This window comes from Fukomys damarensis, unplaced genomic scaffold (genome assembly GCF_012274545.1).
Source record: "Fukomys damarensis isolate Sample0158 unplaced genomic scaffold, DMR_v1.0_HiC HiC_scaffold_3, whole genome shotgun sequence".
NCBI classification, from domain to species: Eukaryota; Metazoa; Chordata; class Mammalia; order Rodentia; family Bathyergidae; genus Fukomys; species Fukomys damarensis.
Window position 1 is genome coordinate 4,743,586 of NW_022900915.1, and position 25,435 is coordinate 4,769,020.

At 38.6% G+C, this 25,435-nt stretch overlaps 1 protein-coding gene and 1 long non-coding RNA gene across 10 annotated transcripts in view; one reads left to right on the forward strand and one right to left on the reverse strand.

Moving 5' to 3' along the window:
• Window positions 1-25,435, forward strand: part of Megf10 (multiple EGF like domains 10) — a 323,793-nt gene that overhangs the window by 178,452 nt on the left and 119,906 nt on the right. For 7 of the 8 annotated variants that reach the window (XM_033766476.1, XM_033766479.1, XM_010627214.2 and 4 more), the window contains exons 2-3: window positions 11,890-12,023; window positions 25,009-25,110. In XM_033766476.1, coding sequence (XP_033622367.1) covers window positions 11,908-12,023; window positions 25,009-25,110 — 218 coding nt within the window. In that variant the 5' untranslated portion in view covers window positions 11,890-11,907. Of the gene's footprint in view, window positions 1-10,785; window positions 10,805-11,889; window positions 12,024-25,008; window positions 25,111-25,435 lie in introns of those variants that run through there. The other variant, XM_033766468.1, reaches the window with a different exon arrangement.
• LOC104864315 lies at window positions 7,799-10,289 on the reverse strand. Of its 2 annotated transcripts, none has more exons than XR_780845.2 (3): window positions 9,942-10,289; window positions 9,519-9,696; window positions 7,799-8,095 (listed from the first exon to the last, which is right to left on the reverse strand). It is a non-coding gene; the product is annotated as an uncharacterized LOC104864315 (long non-coding RNA). The 2 variants fall into 2 exon arrangements; XR_780844.2 differs by having other exon boundaries at window positions 9,513-9,696.

Here is a 25,435-nt window from a genome sequence, read left to right on the forward strand (position 1 = left end):
ATATATATATATTTTTTTTTTTGCCATTGTTATTTTGGTAGAGATGCCATTGAATTTGTAAATAGCTTTAGATAGTATGGACATTTTAACAATATTGATTCTTCCAACCTATCTTGTGTCTTCAATTATTTACATCAATTTTTAAAAATTTTCATTGTAAACACTGTATAACTTTCATCTCCTTGTTACATTTATTCCTAGATATTTAATTTCCTTTTATTTTTATTTTTTCCAGGGATTGAACTCAGGTCCTTGTGCTTACGAGGCAGGCAGAGGAACCATTGGGCTAAATCCCTGGCCCTTAATTTCCTTTTTTTTTGGTAGATACTCTGAACTAGACTGCTTTCTTGATTTCTATTTCAGATATTAGGCTGTTGCCACATAGCAGTGCTACTGATTTTATGTGTTGACTTCATACCCTGAAAATTTGCTTAATTTCTTAGTTCTAATAGTTTTTTGGTAGAGACTTTGGAATTTTCTGTATATAAGATTATGGCATCTTCAGCGACTGTTTTACTTCTTCCTTTTCAGTTTTTCAAAAAATTAATTTTATTGGTAGCTTTTGAATACACAATGATCACATTCATCATAGAGAATTTGTACCTGTGCATATTGTATCTTAATTCTTTCTTTTAACCCATTCTCCTCCCTTCCTTTCAATCCTTTTTCCTCTCTCCCTTAACAAAACTTTGTTTTCAGTGACTTTTATTTCTGAAAGTGCTTGTCATAGTCAGGAACCTTCAACCATTATTTCAATATTGTATTAACACCTAGTCCTTTATTATGTTAAGAATGTTCCTTTCATACCTAATTTTCCCAGAGTTTTTTTTTTATCATAAATGGATGTTTAACTTTACTAACTGCCTTTTCTGCATCTGCTTAGTGATTACAAGGTTTTTGTCCTTCATTCTGTTGATGTGATATATTTTTCGCATGTAGTGTATTGCATTTATTGATTCACATATTTTGAAAGTGAGTAATGTACTTTTGGATTTAGTTTGCAAACTATGTTTACCAAAGATTTAGGCCTGTAGCTCTCTTTTTATATTGTATCCTTGTCTGGCTGGGTACTGTTGCCTGAATGGGATGTTTGGAAGAATTCCTTTCTTTCCCTTTTTGGAATAATTAATATTTGGTATCAGCTCTTATTTAAATATTTGGTAGAATTCAACAGAGAAACCATCTAGTTTTAGGTGTTTCTTTAATGGGACACTTTTCTGAAGTACTGAGGATCAAACCCAGGGCCTTATACATGCCAGGCGAGAGCTTTATCACTGTGCCGTATCCCCAGCCCCTGATTTCAGTTTTTAAAAATCTTTGGATACTTGTTTTATGGTCTGCCATATGATCTACCCTAGAGGATGCTCCTCGTGCTGTGGAGAAGAATGTATATTCTGCAGCTGTTGGGGGAAATGTTCTATAGATGTGTGTGAGCTCTGTTTGGTCTAGAATGCAGTTTAGCTTGCCCATTTCTTTGTTGGCTTTCTTTTGTTGTTGTCTTCCTGGAGGATCTGTGCATTGCTGACTGTGGGGTATTAACCACTTAACAGTCTGGACATCACTCAGCCAGCATGTTTGTTTACGTACTATCCCAAGCATCATCTAAGCAGGTGTCTTTTCAACCATTCATTCCTGTGTTGATAAAATTGTCATTTTTATACTTCCTACTATATTATTTTATAAAAATTAACAAAAATATGCAATTTTTGGTTATCCTATATTTAAATAATTGGACCAGTAAGTGGTTAACGATTGCTACTATTTAAATTTTCATATACTAATAATTATACCATAAACATGGAAAACCAGTTCAAATGCAGGAAAATAAAAGGAACATTTGTGGATGAAAAAGTAACTCAAAGAAGAGCTTGAAATACAATCTTTAATGTTTTATAAATAACCTGTAGCACAGAGTACATAATGAATTCTCCACATTGTTATGAAGTAATATAGCTCTTCTACATAAAGTAGATTAATTCTTCTGTATAAACACACACTGAATGGTTAAAGATAAATGATATGATAATCTGGGACATGGCTTTGTTTGAAAAAACGGCAGATGCACCTCAAAACACAACCTTGGTGAGATCGTGCATCGAGGCAAAGAAGGAAAAACTGTGTTTAGATGATGAGCTCTTGCCAAGAGTCAGGATGTACGGTCAAGATTTCAGAATTATTTCAGGTGGTCTCATCTATGAACTGCTTCTGCTCAGGGTGCCAACAAAATGATGGGCATTGTTGAGAGGTATTTTGGACATAAGTCAAAGTAATTTTGGTATAGAAATTCTTAAATATAGTCATGCTGATTTTCTACTGCTGTATAACATTATCTAACAAATTAGTGGCATGAAACAACAAACATTCATCACCTCAAGTTTCTGAAGGTGAAGAACTGAGAGTGGCTTAGCTGGGGGTTCTGGTCCAGGGTATTCTGAGGCCGTAGTCGGTGTGTTGGCAGGGCCGCATTGTCTGAAGCCTTGACAGCGGCTGGAGGGTCTCGTTCCAGGATAGATCGCCCATGTGACTCTTGGCAGGGGGCTTCAGTTCCTCGCTTTGTCAGTCTCTGTCTAGGGCTACTTGTATGTCCTCTTGACATGGTGGTGAGCTTCCCACGGAAAGAAGATCCAAGCAAGATGAACCCGGTGTCTTTATACCCTAAGTTTGAAGGTTATACTTTTGTCACTTCCACTATATCCTATTGGCTACCCAAGTCTGCTTTCTATTCAATGTGAAAGAAGTTACACAGTCAGGGAGCATTGAAGGCATCTTGGAGACTGGATGCACCAACAGAATATAATTACAGAGAGCAGAGCTGATGAAAAGAAAGAAAGAGCACATTTTCTAATAGGGATAAGAGGGCTTTTTTCTTGTTATTGGTGTTTAGGTCCAGAAAATTAGGATATTTAAGGTTGAAAAGAATCAATGGTATGTCACTGAGGTATAGTAAATAATGAGAAGTTTGAGAAAATAAATGTGGTTTTATTTACAAGATTCTGGAAGGAGGAATAGTATTTGATGTTTCGTTTTCTAATAAAGAAGTGGTACATTTTTTTGAAGAAGTGTATGTTTTATTTGCCTAATACCAGATAGACTGAGCCTAGAAAACTGGGATTCTAGATGGTTTTGATTCAAAATAGCTCTCCCTGATATTAACCCTAATTCCCATTCTTTCAATTCTACTAATTCTTTTTTCCACTGAATTCTTGCTTACCTCTTATTCCTTAGGCTACCACCCTGTGGCGGTCTTCCCACATCATTCCTGGTCCACTGTCCTCTGAAATCTTTTGCTTTCCACCCCCAAAGCTTGGCTTCTGCCTTCATCTTTGCCTTACACCACTGTCTCTGCCTTGCCACCCTCCTAGAGTTTTCATTTCTTCAAAGCCTCCTTTGAGCCAAGAGTGATGCCAAGGATGGGTCAGAGGCATTGTAGCTACCAGCCAGGCTGGTTCAATCTCAGCTCTGTCCTAGTTGTTTGACTTAGGTGAGACATTTAATCTCAGTGTTACCATCTTGGGATAATAGGATCTCCCATGGAGTTAGTGAGATCACATGTGTGAGGTGCCACTCAAGGATATCCAGTCTTTTCTCTGTTTTAACATCTTTGGTTAAATTGACCTCTTTCTTGAGCCTTCACATAACACATTGATTTCGTTCCTTTTAAAGTCTTAGCAAGTTACTTCTAAATTGCCTTATTTAACAGTTAGGGTCTTCCCCCAGCTACCCTTCAGTGCCATATGCAGAATGACTGTGGGTTTAGCTGTTTAAGTAGATGAGGCCATATCCCTGTGTTTCCAGAGCAGCTTAATTTGGTCTTAATCAGAGTGTGCATCATGCTGACTTGAAATGTCTCATGTCTGCTTTCTGTGTAGGGTTGTGAGCTCCCTGAGAGTAGCTCAGGGCCTGGCTTCATCTGTTCCTTGCCCAAATTTTGATTGACGTGAAATGCCAAAGAATGCTACAGTCGTGGTTAAACCCTCACTCGATGCTAATGTGTGGGGCTTTAGGGTATGGGGCTTGTTTATAAAGCTGTTGTAAATTTGTAAAATAGGACTTGACTACTTTTTCTTTTATTGATGTTAGTGACTATAATCTTATCTTATATTCTTAGATGCTTTCTGGGAATACTATCGGACTGCCATTACAATATTTTTGTTGTGAGATTTGATGTAAGAAAAATGACATGAGGTCTCTAAACAAAATCCATGTTGTGCATGTACTACTTGAATTACAGTGATGTATGGGCAATGGAATATGTTAGCATAACCAGCCTTGTGCCATAGTGTACATTTTAGATGTTCTCTGGTGTCTATATTTTGAAGGCTTGTTTCCCAGTGGCACAGTTGAGGGGTAATGGAGTCTTTATGAAGTAGGGCTTGGTGGGAGATTTTAGGTTGTGGGGTGGGGGGTCTTAGTGAGCTTTCCTGTTGCTAGGACAAAATACCCAACCCCCTCAATTTAAAGGAGGAGAGCTTTAGCTTTGGTTCATGGTTCCAGAAGTTTCTGTCCAGGATTACTGGCTTCGAGGAAGCAACGGCATGGTGGAAGGGAATGAGAAATGAAGACTTCTCAGGGCAGCCAGGAAGCAGAGAGAGAAGGGAGGAGCCAGGGGCAAGAATACACTCTTTCCGGTCACACCACCGGTGACCCACCTCCACCAGGCCCCACCTCCACCAGGCCCCACCTCCTAGCAGCACTTGCAGCCGTTCATGCCTTCTCAGAGTAATCTGCGATAAGTATAGCACGCCCATGACGGAATCACGTGCCAAAAGCCTACCTCTGAATACATGAGGCTTTGCGGGGACTTCTTAGGGCTAAACACAACAGGAGATAATGCCGTGTGGTTGGGCCCCTTCTCTCTCTTCCACATCTGGCCAGGAGTTGAACTTTCTCGTCTCCCACAGGCCCAAAGAGATGGGACCAACTGTTCGTGGAGAGAAACCTCTAAATCATGAGACAAAGTACAACTCTTCTCTTGCTAGGTTGATCAACACAAAGCCAACCTTTGGATGGTGAAAAAAGAAGCCATAACAGTACCTTAAGCGTTCCTTGTATTAGCAAAGTTGTGTTTCCACTGACGTCCTCATGTGAGGTTGTTCTCAGGGCAACCACAGATGTTACTATTCTGACATTATTAATAGATTAAAACTGGACCGTTCATGCTCTGTTCACAGATTCAGAGCCTCAGAAATAACACAACACATTGCCTTCTGCCCTTCAGGAGTAGTGTGAGGAGAAGCGATACATTCTTTATAGGCAACGTGATAGAGTTATTATAGACTGCTAAGTTAAATAGAAAATTAGTGCAGAGTCAGTGGTACTGGGCTCTCAAGAAAGTCAGCACAGAAATAAAGACATCAGAATTGTGGCTGGAGGTGCATCTGAAGAAGGCCAGGCCTCCAGATAAAGATGCACTGACCAGCCCTACCTGCCTCTCTAAGGGACAATAACTTGGTATTATATTGTAATTAGCACCACTTGGTCCAGGAAGTCCAGCCAGGCATAAACCCTTTCTTAGAATGCCTTTGTTCTTTCCATGCAGCCTTGCTATGTGACTAGTTTCCCAATTGGATCTATATTAGCTATATTTGTAATCTTATAGGTTGATTGTACCTGTTGTACCCACTTTCAGGACCTTTCCTGTCTTTCAGGAGCTATCTCTCAATAAACCATTCTTACTCTTAACCTCCATTGTTCTTTGGATTTCATTCTTTGATACTGGGGGGACATGAACTTGGCATATCTGATGCCTGGTGCGTTGGGAGTTATAGTTCTCCTATATTAAAGTGAACAAGTGAAATAGGTGACTCTTGGTACCGAGGGAGGAAAAGTGATTGTGCCAAAGCAGCTGTTCTTAATTGAGACATCAGTTTTAATTTAAAGGACTGTAGGCTTGAGAAAAACTGGATGAGGACACCCAAGTTCCTCCTATGTGTATACTCAATGATTCTAGAAAGGTAGTAGACTTTAGAGCCAAAAATAATTGTATAATTGTCTAGAATTATTTATCTCTCTGTCATAAAAAATAAATGAATAACTCAATGCTCTGTCATCTATTTCTCCTTAACACAGGGATAAAGAAGCCACTATCTATTAGTAGAGCTCAGAGGCATCCATTGTATTTTATTCAACCTGTTTATCAGGATTTTTTTTTTTTTTTGGAAGAATGAGCAAAACCTGCCTTCTGAGGGGAGCCTTGAGACTGGAAGAGTTAACTCCACAGGCTGTGTTTCCTCTTCCTAATAGGAGCTCTTTAGCAATGCTAATCAGTGGTACTGATTTTCTGTTTTGATTTTTTCATGATAATTAAGTGAATGATCTGGGATGCAATCAGGTTTGCACTAGGGGGTTCATGCAAATGAATGGTTTTTTTACATGTAAAATTTTGTTAAATGGAATCATAAGCAAAGTTATTTGAAGATGAAGACTGGGTCGGTGAGGGCAGTTTAATATCCAGCTTAGAGTTTTTAATATATTCAAGATCTCTATTGTTAATGAAGTAAATCAGCAATGTGTTGCCTTTTTTCAATTGAAATAATGCTATTTCTTAACAATTGTATTTTGTTTTCATTTGTACCCCAAAGGTAAAGTTATAATATAGATAGGATGACAGTATAGACGAAAGAAGGAAAGTATATTGAACCTTTTTACTCCTTTAGGAGAGGAATCAAGGGAACCCACACATGGTCCTCGAAACATATAGAAAAAAATAAATAAAATATGGAAAGGGTAGGTGCTGTGTCCTATCAACCGCTTATGCGGGTTGCACAGCAATGCCTTTATTATACAAGCTAAAAAAGTTCACATTTCTGAGTATAAGGAAATGCATTATTGCTACAATTATTTATAGTTGATTAGCATGTTATGAAATGTATTCTCTCTCCACTATATATAACATTTGTATTATTTCTCAGGTTTAATTAGCATATGTAAGTTTATACGCTCATTGCATTTTGATCTAGCAATTCTTTGCACTTTTTGTCATTTTAGTCTCTAACACAGAGTATTCTAGAATTCAGTTGATATCTAATTTAAATTAGTAAAAATGCTTTGGGGTGAAGAGACCAAAGCATTTTATATGAATAAACTCACACACACACATTAATGGGCTGATATTGTCTCTTCCACAAATGCCCCTGCAACTTATCAGTGCTATTTCCGAATGATGATTTTTAAAAGCAAAGAGGAGGCGACCAAATTCTGCCCTTTTCCTGCTCTCCCCGTTCACAGGGCAATGCATACAGTGCAAAGCGTGTAAAGAAACTGGAAGGTCAGCATCACAATTTTTACATTAAAAGAGAATGCACAGCTTCTTTCTTATTCTTGGCAATTTGATTCTCTTGTGGCAATTTCTGGCTTTACAGACTAAACATTTCTAATTGGTAAATGGATGGTTTGATTTGAGATGGTGACTCAGGAAATAAACTCCCAAATTTAGCATAATTGTTTATGAGTAGCTGGCAGATTATTGCCTCCCAGCTTTCTTTTTATTTTGTGAGAACGAATGAAAGAAAGCTAATATATATATATATATATATATATATATATTTCACCTTTCATTGACAAAGAAAAGCTATGGAACAGAGAGATATTTGCTCTGCGTCTTTGTTACAGCCACATATATTAAAGCTTTCTGTTTCTCATGGATGAGGGAAATACTTGCTGAATCTTCTATGTCTTCAGTTGTAAAATAAATGGGGACAACAAAAATCTGTACTTTTGGGGTAAGTTGCTATGAAGATTAAAATTTCACCTTTCATTGACAAAGAAAAGCTATGGAACAGAGAGATATTTGCTCTGCGTCTTTGTTACAGCCACATATATTAAAGCTTTCTGTTTCTCATGGATGAGGGAAATACTTGCTGAATCTTCTATGTCTTCAGTTGTAAAATAAATGGGGACAACAAAAATCTGTACTTTTGGGGTAAGTTGCTATGAAGATTAAATAGTTTACCTAAAACGCTCGGTAGCATATCTAGCACACAGTAATTACATAGCTATTATTAATATCATTGTCATCATTTTTGTGCACTCCTGTTAAACAGAATAATTTCTTTAACATGTTAAACTTCAGATTTATCGACTTCATATCATGAACCTGTGAGAAACAGAAATACTTTGAATTAATCTACAAATCATAGTTTGGCTATTTATGCATTATATGTTGGAGTTGTTTAGTGACTATTGAGATAACATTTTAAAAGATTTTATAACTTATCTTAATAATTTACACTATCTTTAAATTATCCTACAAATCCATAATGTTTTTTCCTTATTCTAAATCATTTTCTTTTGCTTTAACCTTTAACCTTTGTGGAGTCAGAGATAGATCATTTTTCATAATGTACTTAAAATACTTGTCTTTCTACACAATTTTGATTTTGAGGAATTTAATATTTTCTTCATCTGTAATCCTGAATTTGAAAGATAAATTGTCTCCTAAATTTGATTTTTTTTGCTGTTATTGTTATTTACTATTTGGTTTAAGATACTCTTATTTTTCAAACTACAAAGTTATTATTTAACACATTTGATTTTCAAGTGATAAAAACTAATAAACTCATCGCTTCTCGGCCTTTTGGCTAAGATCAAATGTAAAACTAATAAACTCATGTGGGAGAAAATTAGTGTAAGTGCCAGCTCTCACCCAGAAAATAACTTTTTTGATCAAATAATGTGGCCTATTATTGCTAGTTTCAAAACAGGTTAATGCTTATTTTCTTTGTAATTAGTAAATGGATCTAATTTCATGTCCATTTGTGTAATGATTTGATAATATAGGACGGCAATTAAGCTTTTTCTCCTTCATTAAGCTTATTGGTACATTTTAGGCATTCGATGCAGTTACATTCATCGCTGGGATCTTGTACCTTTACGTGATGTAACTTCTTTCTTATTTTTTTTTCCCATTCTCCTGCCTTCCCTTCACCCCCTCCACCCTTCCCTACTTATAAAGACTTTCTTTCCATTTTTTCCTTTCCTTGTATATTTTCTTTTCCCTTCTTTCCTTTCCCCTACCCCTAAGCTTTTCTTTCTTAACAAATCACTAAATTCCAGGAGAAGCAGTGTGTGTAGTTCCCATGCTATTACAACTCCTGCCTGATGCAGTACTTGCCATATGGTAGGAACTCAATACCGGTTTGTGGATGGCTTCACATGAATACCTCAGAGCAACCTCAAACTTGATATCTGAAGTGTGATAAAAAATTATGGTAAATGTTCACATTTAAAAATATATAATGGGGAAAAAAATGAGAACCAAGACCTGTCATGTAAAGGCACAAGATCCCAATGATGAGTGAGTGGGTGAAGGGAGGGCAGAGACAGGGGAAAAAGATGAGAACCAAGACCTGTCATGTAAAGGCACAAGATCCCAATGATGAGTGTAACTGTACTGTACACCTAAAAAGTACCAATAAACTCAATAAGATAAAAAAAAATGGCCCTCAAAGGAGTAAAATATATATATATATATATATATATATTACAGTATAAGATACATTGCCATTAATCACCCTCACAATATTTCCTCTGGCTGCAGTTCTCGCGCCTTTCTGAAGCAGTTCCGGAAGTCCTCCTTCGCAGGTGTCTTTAGTTATGTTGTCCTGCCCGCTTTCATGCCTGAGTTCATTCACAATGTCTTCCTTTCGTAGTCATTTTGACTTTAGGAAAGAGCTAGCAGGTTCACAATGCCGGAGTCTGTGAATAAGAGGATAAGAACACACGGTGATGTTTTTATTTGGCAGAAATTGCCACAAATGTTTGGTCAACGAGAGGTGATCATGAAACAAAGTGACTGTTTGAATTAAAGAGTTAATTACAGTAAAAGGGACATTGCTACTAATCTCCTTCCGGGTACTTGCCCTCACTTTGAACACACTTATCCCATTCTTCTTACCAGTGTCCTTACTATAATAAAAATTTGAAAACATTTAAACACTCACCGTATCTTTCAATCAGTCCTTGTACCTAAGGCGGAACTCAACGCTTTCCCAATCCACGGAGAACTTCTGCGCCTCCCATCTCATGGAAGGGCTGCTCATTTGCCCAGCAGTTAAACCGAACTCTTCTTCTCCTGCGCTGCTGCACTCAGTGGCAAGTCCGAAGAAAGGCTCCCAGAGCCGCTCTGCCCCCTGCCAACCAGTGCTGCTTTCTGCTTTGCCCCGTGACGTTTTCCCTGCTTCCCTTTCTGCTCTCTGCAGCCACCGTGGTCTTCACTCGGTGATCTAGCTGCCCTCCCTCGGATGGTTTCCTCCGATCCTCCCGTGTCCTCCTCCATATCTCCTCTCTGCTGTCGTGAATTGAGTTCCCTAAATGTACCTGACCCTCTCTCCCGGCTTCTCACTTTTTTCTCCATGTATATTTTTTAGAAATCATAGTAGGATAGTTGCTTTTTGTTTTTAATCAGCGGATGGAGAAACCGAAGCGCTACATTTGTTATGACTGCTAAACTGTAGGCAGCTTGGTGGGCAGGGAAAGGGACTAGTTCTACATTTTACATCTGTTTCTTTGTGGTGCCTAGAATCAAGTGGGCATGCAATCAGTTTGAATCAGTTTGTTGCCCGAGGTGGCTCCCTGTAAAATCAAAGGAGCTTCTGTCTCATCGCTTATTCTCTGGACAGATGAGGCCAGATTCCTCTTTAGACCCTCTTCTTCCATAGTGAAATGTGCCTGGTGAGAGAATCTGAAAGTCTGCATTGCCCGGAGTTGTTCTGGTGGATTCCTTTAACATCAGCTGGCGCGGTTGAGAAGGGCTTTTGTTGTGGTGGTAATCGATGATCTGCACATTTCAGCAGTTTACAGAATGGTAGGCGCCCTGTACAACATAAGAAATACCTCTCTTTTCTGGACCATAAAATCCGGTGACCAGCTATGTAAATACATGCCTTGTATTTAGAAATAGCAAATAAGCATATGAAAAAATGTTCTGCATCGCTTGTTATTCGAGAGATGCAGATGAAAGCAACACTGAGATTCTACCTCACCCCAGAAAGAAATCAGTTGATAACAAATGCTGGTGGGGCTGTGGAGAAAGAGGAACCCTGCTCCACTGCTGGTGGGAGAGCAGACTGGGGCAACCACGGTGGAAGTCTGTATGTAGATAGCTCAAAGAACTAGGATTGGAAGTCCCATTTGACCCAGCTATTCCTCTGCTGGGTATCTTCCTAAAAGAATTAAAAGAATCACACCACAGTGATATATGTGCACCCCACCCATGTTCATAGTGGCACAATTCGTGATAGCGAAAACTTGGAAGCAGCCCAACTGCCCATCAACTGGAGACTGGATAAAGAAAAGTGTGTGTGTGTGTGTGTGTGTGTGTGTGTGTGTGTGTGTGTATTAAATAAAATGGAGTACTACTCAGCCATAAAAAACAAGAAATTAGAGACATTTATAGCTAAATGGATGCACATTGAGGTGATACTCTTAAGTGAAATAAATAGGACACACATGTGTAAATACCAAATAGTTTCTCTAGTGTGAGACACTGAAAGTGTAAATAAGGACTAATAGGTATAATAGATAATGTGAAATAGGAAGAAAAGGTGAAAAGAGGTAGGGGAAAAGAAAGAAGGGAGTGGAGTTAATAGGAGAAAAAGAAAAAATGGAAACAAAGTCTTTGTAGATAGGGAGGGGTGGCTGGCTTGAAAGGAGGTCAGGGGAATGGGGAAAAATAAGAACCAATAATGGATTATGTAAAGGTGCAGATTTCCAATGATGAATGTCATTATACTGTATATCTAAAATGTACCAATAAAATTAATTAAAAAATACATGCCTTGTTATTCACGTTTTAACTCTACTGACCACTTGTACGAGTGATTGATTGCTCTTCTGAAAAGAATTCTGTTTGAGTGATTTTAATGCTCCTTTAATTTTTTTTTCTTGTAGGTGGTTCTTCAGGAAAAAATGACTACTTCTTTGAATTCATGCCTGGGCTTTATCTGTCTATTGCTATGCCATTGGATTGGAACAGCATCTTCTCTGAATCTCGAAGACCCTAATGTGTGCAGCCACTGGGAAAGGTAATCCTGACAATAGCCTGAGGAATAATTGTCCATGAGTACTTTTATACATGATTATCATCAATCTGATGTATAAAACTAGAGTCTGAAAAGGTATTGTGAAATTACTTGTCTGCAAAAATCATTAGTTACTTCTAGTAAATTGAATAATGCTACTTACCTTGGTGTAACAGAATATATATTATGTGCAAAAACTATACAACTGATTCTAACACAGATGCAATTGTGAGATCCAGAGAAAACAGTAACAGTTTAATTACAATGAGGCTTCTAAGGCCTAGTCCCTGCTGTGAATCTGCTTGTAGTAGTTTTGCAGAGCTAGATCTATTTTGGGGGACAGCGAAAGAACAGCAGGAGGCAGCATGGAGTAATAAAATAAAGTATTGAAATGTGCGGGCTAAAGCAGTGTGGTGTTGGGCCAGGAATTTAGCTCAGTGGTACCACACCTGCCACGCAAATGCAAGGTCCTGAGTTCAATCCCCGGTACTGCAAAGAAAATAAAGCAGTGTGGTGTAGATGCCTTGAAAAAGGTGACCTTAGTTTAGGAGGAATGAGTAATACTCTATGTAGGTGGCATCCCTGAGATGTTCTTGCAGAACTCAGGCAGATGAATGGTTAGCAATCCTTGGGAGGTGTTCTAGAGATGGAAGGTAGTTTGACATCAGTGCCATGGGAACCAAACACAGACCCAAGTGTAACGTTGGACAAGGATAGGATTCGATACATCGTATGAAGGACGTGTCATGTGAGTGTCTGCACAAGTAGGATGAAAAGGCGAAAGCTGCTGCCATGTGCCGTCCCGCAGACAGGCAGGCTTGTGAACACATGGAGAGGTCCTCATTCATCGAGTCCAGTGAATCCGGCACTGTGTGACTTCTGGCTTTTCTCCATAGTGAAAATGACCATGAGATAAATGTTTTGAGTTGATTTAGGACACCAGGGCAGCTCTGACAGAGCAACTCAAGACACTCATGCAAAAACACTTCCAGAACTGTTCTAGAGAGTAGCAAAAATTATGGGATAAGAGCCTTAAAACTTAGGGGGAGCATTTTTGAGGGCAGTTAATGGCACAGTAACTTTCACTGTGATAAAAAAGAAAAATTAAACATTCACCTTATTTTTCAATCATACCTTGTAGTAGAGGGTAATATGCATTTTTAATACATGTTAGTATGATTACCCCAAACTTGGTCATGTTTTTGTATCATCCTCACCATCATGATTAGCAAATCAGAGTACATATTATAATAACCATTGTCACCCTTTGTTAGGATGCCCAATATCTAGAGGTTCTCATTGCATTTTTTTTTATGAGAGCTTGTCCTTATCTCATTAGAAATATTACAATCAGGATAACAAGAACAGAATTACCTGCTCAGTCAGTGAAGTTATATATTGTTATACATTGATATTATACAACTAAAACATAATGTTTTGTCCTTGGCCTCCAAAAGGGTTATATTCATCATATTATACAAAATGTGTTCAGCCCACGTCTAAGAGTAGCCGAAGTCTTGACAGTTACAACATTACTCAAAAATTCAAATTCAGTGTTTCCTTTAAGACTCAAGGCAAATATTTAGCTCTGAGCCCTTATAAAAATAAAAATAAAAATAAATTATGTACTCTCAAAAACAAAATGGCACAGGATAAACATTACCATTCCAGAATGGACAGATTGGGGGCATATAGAAGAAGTGGACCAAAGCAAGACCAAAAGCCAACATGGCAGACATTAGGGCGTCTGATGTCTGTCCTCTGGCACACGGTGGTGTTATATGAGCACTGAGACCTTGGGCGGTCCTCTCCATAGCCTTTACGGTTGTAGCCACACCACTTCTGTCCTGGGCTGGCTCTGTCTGCTCTGTAGCTTTCCTCAGCACGTACCCCACACTCCTGCCACATCCTCTCCTGGTGTCTCCATGGCAGCTTCCTCCTTACTGCTGGTACCAATTTTCTACATTAATCAGCCTTTCATCAATGCCCACAAGATGTCTGGCACACACCTCTTAAAGAAGGAAAGATATAGTTTATGTTCTGAGAGGTTTTCATTCGTGGTCACTGGGCTCCATTGCTCTTTTCTTTGAGCATGGCAGAAGACAGCTGCTGTCTCACGGCAGCTGGAAAGCAGAGTGGAAAGAGCCAGAAACAAAGAGGGAGAGAGGTGCCAGGGACAATGGCAATGCCCCGTAAGCTACTTCCTCCAACAGGGCCCATCTTCTGATAACGCGTTCAGGAAGCTGTACTGCCGTGATCTAACCACCTTCCGAAAGCCCTACCTCTGAACATGTGAGACTTTGGGGGGCATTTAAAATCTAACCGTAACATATGTCATAAAACGTTAACGTGTATCATGAAAATAGGTGTATAGGATACAGTTTCCTATGTACAATTGGTGGTAGTAACTACTTCATGTAGAATTAGGGGAGGGACCTCCTATTAATTATCTTGGCAAACTGCAACACCTTGCCTACGACATTTCACTAAAGAAGAACGCAGTGAACATTCACGAAAATAATGAAAATAAATCAGTGAAGATGTGAATGAATATCAAGTGTAGAAAAAGGACCCACTGGTATTTCAACCTCTTGGAAGATGTTAACTTTGGGATGGGAGAAACAAATCAAATTTTCGAGATGCTCTAAAATAGCAATCAACAGATTTTGGTAATATATTGACTCTGAGATGTGAAGGAATTTAGATCCTGATGTGTGAAAGAATAGAAATGTCCTGCACATATGAAACAATGAAAGATTTGATTTGAGAGGGAAGAGGGTCAGCGTGGTTTTGCTGTGCTGTATCCTAAAATCAGTGTGAAACATAGGCCTAGAAGTGTTTCGGGAATCTAGGTTTGGGAATGTCCAGATGAGGAGGTGTAACAGATAAACTCTTTGGGATAAGGACTGTAGGAGGAAAAAAATCCAAGTCTCCAAATAGTCTAGCATTCACTTTTAAGTCCAGCTTTTGTTCAGATTCCTTGTTCAGCATTTGGCCACAGCTGTTAGCCAGGACTGCAGTGTTTTATCCACTGCTGATGCTGCCTGCTGTCTGGGCACTGCCTTGCATGTGGCCTGTGGTCAGTCACTGAAGGAGTGAACCCTCCTTCTGAGAGGGAAGGAAGAGACCAAATACAGATGCCTGTGGTGGGAGGGGTGTAGCATGAAGAGAGAGACAGACAAAGAACGTAATAATCTCTAAGCCTAGTATCAGTCCACAGTTATACAAGTGACTGCAGCAAGCCCTAAAATACTCATTAAGGGCTGGGGAAGTGATTTTTTTTTTCTGTGTACTACTAGAAAGGATTGACAGCTAGGATCTTATTGATGAATGTGTACGTTAAATTTTTACTTTAATTCTTACTGAAAGGGTCAAAGAAAGTGGAATTGTTTTGGTAATGGGAAAAGCATAGCAAGATAAATTAAAATGAGTGAATAAAGGTGCACATGATAGGTTCTGCATTATTAAAACCTGAAATGGTTTTGAATTGGAATACGGAAGGGAGAATAATTGGGAACGTGTAATTCTCGGTAGTAGGCTTGAGCAGGGCTCATTGTTTATATTAAAAACCACCTGTGCCTTGTGGTTCAGAGTCAGGGAATCACCTGGAGGTTCGGTGCCCCGTGTGGTGTGTGGAGCTGGGTCATCACCTTGTGACCCAGGCCCTAGCCCAGCTCTACTGAGTGAAAGTCCATTGTAACAAGATCCTGAGGTTTTGCCTTTGTCAAATTTGACAAGCACCAAACATAAATACTTCTATCAATGACTTCTAGATGCATCCTCACCACTATCTGAATACTTATTTTCAAATAAAATTGTTGTCTTGTTTTAAGGCAGCAACTGTAAAAATAAATTGAGTCTAACATGAAATGAAAGAATCTTAAACCGTTAAAAAAATACAAAACAGCCAGGGATTTAGCTCAGTGGTTCCACCACCTGCCTTGTGAGCACAAGGACTGGACTTCGATCCCTGGCAACCCCCAAAAAGAGGTGTAGGTGATTAAAGGAATCCTACACAGTCCTTTTGCAAATGAAAAGTTCTGTGGATTTCCTCCTCCTCATCTCTTCTCTGTGAGTTTCCACTTTTCCACCTAGTGGGGATTCTTCTCAAAAAGGCACAAAAGAAGAGAAACTGCTCTTTGCCGAAACCTTCAATTACTAATGCAGAAGTGGTAGTAATCGAATCAGCAGTCCTAAAGCAAGCAGAGATAAGAAATGATGATTATTATCATAGCTGATTAAAGTAACAAGATAATTTAAGCAGATAAAATGTAATTAACCACTTTGGAATGTGTCCAAGTGATGATGGCTTCTCTCTTCCCTTCCCTGTTCTTTGACCTTAAATTAAATCTTGCTGGGATTTCTCCCGAATAATACTTATTAGGTTAAAATCATGCTGATGATATGTTTTCATTGTGTTTGAGAAGATGAAACAAACAAGAGGAAATAAGAAGGTTCGCATACCAGTGCTGAAAATAGTGCAAAACGGGATCAGTTTCCTTTCTTTTTTTCATTGAGTTTATTGGTACTTTTTAGGTATGCAGTACAGTTACATTTATAACTGGGATCTTGTATCTTTACATGATAGATCTTGGCTCTCATTTTTTCCCCATACCCCTGCCCTCCCTTCACCCCCTCCACCCTTCCCTATTTACAAAGACTTATTTCCATTTTTTTCCTTTTCTCATACTTTTTCTTTTTCCTTATTTCCTTTTCCCTATCCTTTCCACTTCCCCCACACCCTCAGCCCTTTTCTTCCCATTTTACATTGTCAGTTAAACAGTCTGGATCTTATTTACACTTTTAGTTTTTCACAGAGGAACTATTTGGTATTTACACACATGTGTCTTATTTATTTCACTTAAGAGTATATCCTCAATATGCATCCATTTTCCTACGAATGACTCTAGTTTCTCATTCTTTATGGCTGAGTGGTATTCCATTTTACAGAAAAACCACATCTTTATCCAGTCTCCAACTAATGGGCAATGGGGCTATTTCCAAGTTTTAACTGTTGCAAACTGTGCCGCTATAACATGGGTGCATATGTATCACGTGGTATGATTCTTTTGGAAAGACACCCAGCAAAGGGATGGCTGGGTCAAATGGACGCTCTAGTCCCAGCTCTTTGAGGAATCTCCACACTGATTTCATAGTGGTTGTACCAGTCTGCACTCCCACCTGCAGTGGAGCAGGGTTCCTTTCTCCCCACAGCCCAATTAGATTCCTTTTATACTGCAGTTTGCTCCTCACTGCCTGCCTTAGAGGCTCCCCATGTTTTACGGTGACACCTGAGAGGGAACAGGGGTGGGATGGTGTCTGTGGGTCCCACTGACTCACCAGTACCAGAGACTCTGCATTGCTCACTTACCACGAAAGCCAGAGTGGGCCAGACAGTGGAGAAGGTGCTTTTCCACACTGTGGCTCAGGAGCAGCTGCAGCTGACTGCGGAGTCTGGACTGTTGGCCGAGGACCTATTTCAAGCCGAGCACCGGCCAAAGCAGCAGCCATGAAGATGAGAGGAGGCAGGCCCAGCTGTGGACACATGTCCCTTCATGATGCAAACATGTATTTCTCCACGAAAGCCATGTACACTGAGCACTTATGGGTTGGTTTCTCTCAGATTGAAAACTCCCTGAGGGGAGAAAATGCACAGAAGCTGTTCAGTAATTTGTGGAATTGGAACCTTAAATGCTTTGATTTCTTTTCTACAGAGAAGAGCTTTTTCATGTCCTGAGCCAGAGAGGCATCCCGTGAATGTACATTACTGGTGAACAACAAACGAAACAAATGAATTGGCAAGAAGAGGAAATTTATATAGTTTAACATTTCCTCTAATTTGAGGAATCTTCGTGGCTGCTAGAAATTGCTGAAAATATTTTTCATGTCTGGGTATGGAATCAGATCCCAGCCCACATGAAATGGATTTGAACAAGGTTGTTTACTCTCCAAGGCTTATGGCAAAGAAGTCTTATATTTGTATTAACCTGAACCTTGGAACACTGCTAGAAGAACATATAAATAGCTTAATGTAATATACCATTCCAAGAACATTAATATTTCAGGAGAGGATTCTTGCTTCACCCCAAATAAGTTGTATCAAAGTACACCAGTGATTTCACAGTCTACTCTCATCTGAACCTGTCTTTGCCAGTAGCTACCCTTCGAAGCATAACACATTTTTTGTCATAAAGTCACAGGAACATGGGTGTGTCAAGCCCACATTTATTCTTTAAACTATTTCTATTGATGAATTATTAATTTTGACTTTATGAGTTTTATTATATTAAACAATGAGTACATAACAGGAAAGAGAGCACAAAAATAAAGTATTGCCTTTTTAATATTTAGTGTTTCTAAAAAAGGATTAAAATATTTAATATTGACTGTTTTTTGGTGTACAAATTCTAAAAAAGTATAACAAATAATTTCTATATGAACTACAATGCAAATACCAATAGCACTCTACAAAAAAATCTGTACTTTATCATACCTAAATAATGAGAAACTAAAATATCAATAAAATAAAATATCAAATGTGTATTATGAGTGCTTAGAATAGACATTAACATTTTCACATCAGCTGTTTACTTGCTTACAACACCTAAGAGAAAACATCAGAAATAAAAACCTATGTGAACTACAATAAAATCACAAACAAAAGTCCACCACAGAAATAATCTTGGCTTCAACTGTCACAGTCAAGACCGTCTTCACACATAACAACTGTGTGTTCCATGCACGTGTCTTGCTTACACTTACAACACATGTCCCTCGCTTTCCCTTTCTATGTGGCAGGCTATTCTTTTTCACCTCTCTTCTCATCTTATTTTGTCAGGAACTTCCTGTTATGTTGTACAAGGTGAACTTAACAGAGAAAGAGTCGATAAAATGAAGTATCAAATGTGTAAGAGTGCTTAGAATAGACATCAACATTTTCACATCAGATGTTTACTTGTTTACAAAACCTAAAAGATAACATCAGAAAAAAAACCCCTATGTGAATTATAGTGAAAGTACCAATAGAACTCTACAACAAAAATAATCTTCACATCAATTGTCACAACCAAGGCAGTTTTCACACATGAAAATTGCACGTTCCACTAGCACAAAGAATCAACAACTGGGATCTCATCTTATTAAAAAGCTTCTTCATTGCAAATGAAACCACCAACAGAGCTAAGAGACAACCTACAATGTGGGAGACAATTTTTACCAGTTGCTCCCCAGACAAAGGACTATTATCTAGAATATATAAAGAACTAAAACAAATCAGGCCCCTCAATTATAAAGACCCAATTCAAAAATGGGCATCTGAAATAAACAGACATTTCTCAGACAAAGAAGTAAAAGTAGCAAATAAATATATGTAAAAATGTTCAACATCATTGGTCATTTGAGAGATGCAGATGAAAACAACACTGAGATTCCACCTCACCCCCAGAAAGAATGGCTGCTATCAAGAAATCATCCAATAGCAAATGCTGGTGGGGCTGTGCGGAGAAAGGAACCCTTCTCCATTGTAAGTGGGAGTGCAGACTGGTGCAACCACTGTGGAAATCAATATGGAAATACCTCAAAGAACTAAGACTAGAGCTTTCATTTGATCCAGCCATCCCTTTGCTGGGTATCTTTCCAAAATAATTAAAAGAATCATACCACAGTGATATATGCACATCCATGTTTATAATGGCACAGTTTGTAATAGCTAAAACTTGGAAACAGCTCAATTGCCCATCAACTGCATACTGGAAAAAGAAGATGTGGTTTTTCTGTAAAATGGAGTATTATTCAGCAATAAAGAATGAGAAACTAGAGTCATTCATAGGAAAATGGATGCATATTCAGGCCATACTCAAGTGAAATACATAGGACACACATGTGTAAATATAGAATAATTTCTCTGGTGTGAAAAACTAAAAGTGTAAATAAGATCCAGATTGTATAACTGACAATGTGAAATGGGAAGAACAGGGCTGAGGATGTGGGGGAAGTGGGAGAGGTAGGGAAAAGGAAATAAGGAAAAAGAAAAAGTATGAGAAAAGGAAAAAATGGAAACAAGTCTTTGTAAACAGGGAAGGGTGGAGGGGGTGAAGGGAGGGCAGGGGTATGGGGAATAAATGAGAGCCAAGACCTGTCATGTAAAGGTACAAGATCCCAATGATAAATGTAACTGTACTGTATACATAAAAAGTACCGGTAGACTCAATGAAAAAAAAAGTCGTGTTCCGTATACAAGTATCTCTTACACTGACAGCATGTATGTTTTGTTTTCAAGCCTTTTCTTGCAGGGCGCAATTGACATCTTTCTAGTTTTGATGTTGTTGTAGTAGTTCTTTGTGACTTGCACCTGCCTATTCACCTGTCAGTTTACCAGTGTGCTCCATGATTTTTGTTTTGTGTGTGTGTGTAGTTCCCCAGGCAGAAACATTTAAAATGGTCTCTTAGGAGTTTTAGTCCCAATCCTCTAAGAAAAATTTTCTGTGATGTTTTTCACTTGTTATTTTCTTTGTAAACGTTAAACTATTTATGCATACATGTTTAGGCTCCAGTAAAACACATTCATCGGCCAGTGCTTTGTTTTGGTGCTATCACAGTTGCTGCATAACTCATCAGCATCTACTCCACCTTTGTTTTGTGAAGGCAAGTTTCCATCTCATGCTTCTGTTTTGTTGAGTTTTCCCTATCAATATTCCATTATGGTGCAATGTTGACATCAGCAGGACAAGCTTGTTTTCCTTTGAGTTATTTGAGGCTAATTTAAATCTTTCTGAAATCCAAATATTATACCATGCAGCTCTCTGTTTTGAAACTGCAAAATTTCATTGAGAATTTCTGCTTTGTTCCTGCATACAGTTCCTGGACTGGTCAACTTGTGCTCAGTTAGCAAATGTAACATTGATTGGAAACTGGTAAACCAATGTTGAATGTCACATTCCAATTAGTTTTGGAGACAGGAGCAGTAAGTCTGTTCACATTATTTGGTTTATTACTATACAAAGAAGGACTCAAAGGCTGAGTTCCAGGATAAATTTCTAAATTGAAAGCAGAATAAGTCTTCGCATCTATAAGAGCATAAATTTTTATGCCATATTTTGATCCATCACTTTTTCCATAAGTCTTTTACATTCCTGAAATTACCATGAGAAATCCCTGCTAAATACAGCAGACCTATGAATGCTTTCAATTCAACTAGAGAGGTGTCATAATAAAAACATTTCTGCACTTGATCTTAGCCAAAAGGCCGAGAAGCGATATAAAAACATTTCTGAATATGTCTGTTGGTGCATACAGAATGTTTTACTTGTATTTCAGCCTTTGTGCATTTCACAATGTTACAATTTCCAACATTAAATGGCAGTGATGGCATTTTGTCCAATAGGTTTCACCCCTTCCTCGGGTTTCACCCAAGACCCTCACTATATTTTCAGACAAGTTCTAACACTGGATCATTCCTTTTGGCTGAGTGACCATTTTGCAACGTTTCACTTAGTCATGCGCTCACATTGTTGTTTTATTTGTCATATGTGTCAAAGAGATCTGCATTCCCTGTGTCTAAACAGTCAATTCTTGTTCCATTTCACTGGCATAGAAACTTTGGCTCACATGGCTAAAGTCAAAGGCACCTTCATCATCATCACTCACCCACACTACTCTTCTGTTAGGAAAACATGTATTTTATCATAATAGATCATCTTCATCATGCACGCCTGCGGAATATGATGATTCACTTTTGACTGCCTCCGAGACTTGCAAATCTAGTTTTTCATACACCGTTGTATTGAATTGGGCTGCTTCTACTAGAAAAAGAAAAAGAAAACTTAAAACAAAACAAAACAAATCCTAGACTGCTGTGAATGTATTATACCCTCTGTGATGCTCAGGTAAACGTTCACGAAACCTGTTAGACGGAGCATCACATGGGTGAAAATCCCTGTTTGACACTGCTGCACATGTGCACACATCCTGTGATTCATCACACCAAGTAACGAAACACAGAGATTGGTTCCTGAATCCCTCAGGGGAATCTCCTGAGATGTACAGCTGACTACTATTATACTAAAATGAAAATTTGCAGTATAAAAGTAAGGGATGTGTTTGTGAAACCTAGTGTTATGCATGTAGAGGTAGCAACAGCTATCACCTGATGGGGTGGAAACGTATCTAAAATGTATGTTAGAAAACGGGATGCTAGAAACGAAGGGATCGTGAACACAGTCTCTGACCTGTTATTTTAAGATGTGATGATCAAAACCCAGGGAGATGAGGCCATCTGATGACAATAACTCAGTGTCAGATAAGGATTATAACCTCACCTTCTTCTAGTCCAGTGATTCTTTTTTTTGAGGAGTCTTCTTAAATGCCTAATATTTAAGGAGAATCCCTAGAAATCAAGTTATAATATACCACAAAATGAAATACAAATAAATGTAAATAGTATGATTACTTAATGTATCTCTGGATTGAAGGCTAACTATATGATAACTACCAGAAACCAGCTGCATAAAGATAACTCAAGATGCCAGCATCGCAGAGCTTTACAAATCATCAGGTTCTGCCCTATGTCTAACTTGAATTCTTCATGCTAAAATTTCACTCTCATTCTTTTTGCTCCTTTTCTAATTGAGAGCTCCTATTAATGAACTTTGGCTATTGATTGGCTCCAAGTGAGTCAGTGATTATGGCCCATTTTCTTTGTTAGTATAAAGAAGAGATTTTAATGGAAATCTTTAAGAAACTTAGAGGAGATAGAATAAGTTGTTCAGCAAAGGAGATTCTCCAGATTTTCTTTTAGGCAGACATTAACCTCATGAGGATTGTAATAATACCTTGAGATCATAATGGTGAGTCAAATAAATCAGACACACAAGCTTAAATATTGCATGGCTTATCTGAAATGAGAAACTCAAAATATACAGAGCAAAATTAAAGATACATAATAGGAAATAGGGAGATAGATCTTTTGCAAAAGGGAAAGGGGCCAGAGGTGGAAGGGAGGGGATAAAAAAGAATTAAAATGTGTTATGTACATGTACAAGTTCTCCAGGAGGAATTGAATTATTATGCATCACAAACATGTACTAATAAAAAAATTTGAAAAAAGTAAGTGTAGCATTGAATGTTCCTTAAATTTCATGGATGTCTCACATTCTCTGGCCCACTGGGTTGCATGTTTTTACTTTCTGAGAAGACTGTTATTGAAAATGTATGGAAAAGCAGAATGTTTAAGTAGCAGCAAGCTGTTGGTATGATTATTCATGCTGGTCATCTCAGCCACATGTTTAGAACTGATTTGAAAATTTCTTTGTAGTTTTTTTTTAAGATGTTGTATATATTCTACTGCCTGAGAAACAGGACCAGAACATGAAAGCAAATTAGTCCAAATTTCCACCAGAAAAATGTGTTCTTTCTCATCTTTCAATATCAGTACCAAAATACACTCCATTATAAATTCTTCACAATTAACCTTATTATCTTCATGCAGACTTAGAACACCAACTTTTTTTTTTTTAAGTGGCAAAAATTTATTGAGGGAAAGAAAGCTTCTGTCTAAGAGAGACAGAGGGGACAGGAGAGTGGGTTGCCTGCTCACCCTACTTCTCCAAGATGTTTTATACAGCAAAGCCATGTGGTGAGGCGGGTACAGAGTGGGACAAAACTGTAAGACCCAATGGAAAATTACAAGGTGGGAATGGGGTGGGGCAAAACCATGACCAACCAATAAGATTACAAGTACAGTCACCCAGGTAATACTGATTAAATGGGGGTCAAATGGGGGAGCAAGTCACATAGCAAGTGTACAAGGATTTTCAGTAAGGGTGGGGATCAGGGATATTTCCTGGAAAGGCTGGGCTAAGACCTTGGCCCATCCCCCAGGTGATTGATACTTACTTAGAATATCAATCACTGCTATTTATCCTACACAGCTCTGGTAGTTTCTCTCCTTTAAAATTCTATCTACAGTGAGTGTGTCTTTGTTGTCCTCCGAGTTGGCTTCTTGCTGTGTTGGCTCCTTGAGGTCTGGCTACTTGAAGGTGTCCCTAACTACCTGCAAGATATCTAATTAACTTACCTATGTGCAATATTCCCCTCTCTGAAGAAGTACCCCTAACTTCTGGGAGGGGGCAGAGGGCAAAGACAGCTCTGGCTATTTCCAGCTGAAGAGGGTTATAGCTGTGGTCAGCAGTTAGAGTTACTCTTCAGAGGCTCTATCTAAAGGCCTTCAGTAGGTGCCTGGCATTGTCGTCTTGGTAGCTGCATAGCTTTTAAGTCTGGAGGAGACAAAGCCAAAGACAGTTAAGAATGCATGGGCCAAATTATAATGTCAGCAGGATTGCTATGAATATAGCCCACAAAGTGAGTAAGGAAAAGGTCCAGGGGACTTCAGAATCCAACAGAGAAGTCATACTGTATAGTTCACAGTTATGAGCTCTTTACAAAATCAATCTGATAGAACACCAACTTTTGTGAAGATCTTTGTTATTACTGTATTCCCAGGACAAGAGGAGGGAATTAAATACAGAAAATATAACTATGTTTTTACATTGGTAAATTTTAGGACTTATCATGAACAGTAAAAGAAAATTTCATTTGAAATGTATAGCATACGAACACATACTAATAAAAAAAGAAATTCAGAGCATAAACCTTTGTCTTTTAAGTATACCATTAGTATTGGTCTTTTGGGTTTCTGGTTCAAATAAAAACAATGGAAACTTAGATATTTTCTGAAAAGTTAGTATGGAATTGCAAATGGAAATAATTTAGCATATAATTATTTTTAAAGTGTGGATTTTTTTTTTTTTATGTACTGGGAATCGAAAACAGATCTTTGTGCTTACAAGGCAGGTAGCAGAACCACTGAGCTAAATCCCCAGCCCTGGATTGCATTGTTAGTGTGAAAAAAGTGATTCCTTTATTTTCCCTTTCCTGTATCACTACTGTAAAGGAGACAAATATGGATTGCTTCCTTTTCCTTTTCTTTCAGCTACTCAGTGACTGTGCAAGAGTCGTACCCACATCCCTTTGATCAGATTTACTACACCAGCTGCACTGACATCCTGAACTGGTTTAAATGCACTCGGCACAGGTAAGGGAACCCGATACGTCTAGTAATTTGGCTCCCTGGGAGTGGAGTCTGATGTATGCAGAGATATCAATTACTGGAGAACAGGCATGCAATGAATTGTACTGAGGGCTTGCTGCCATCCTAGTCTTGCTGCAGATCACAGGAGACACAGGACGGCAGAGAGGCAGCCCATGCCCTTTAGGAGCTCACGGTCGAAAGACAGAGGAGGCGTCTGCTCTCCGTCACTCATGTAGCAGTGTTTTATGCAGCTTCCGTGCTTGATCGGGAAAGATCCTGTTGAGTATGGGTATCACCGAATAGAAAGAAAGCCCTGTCTCAGAATGTT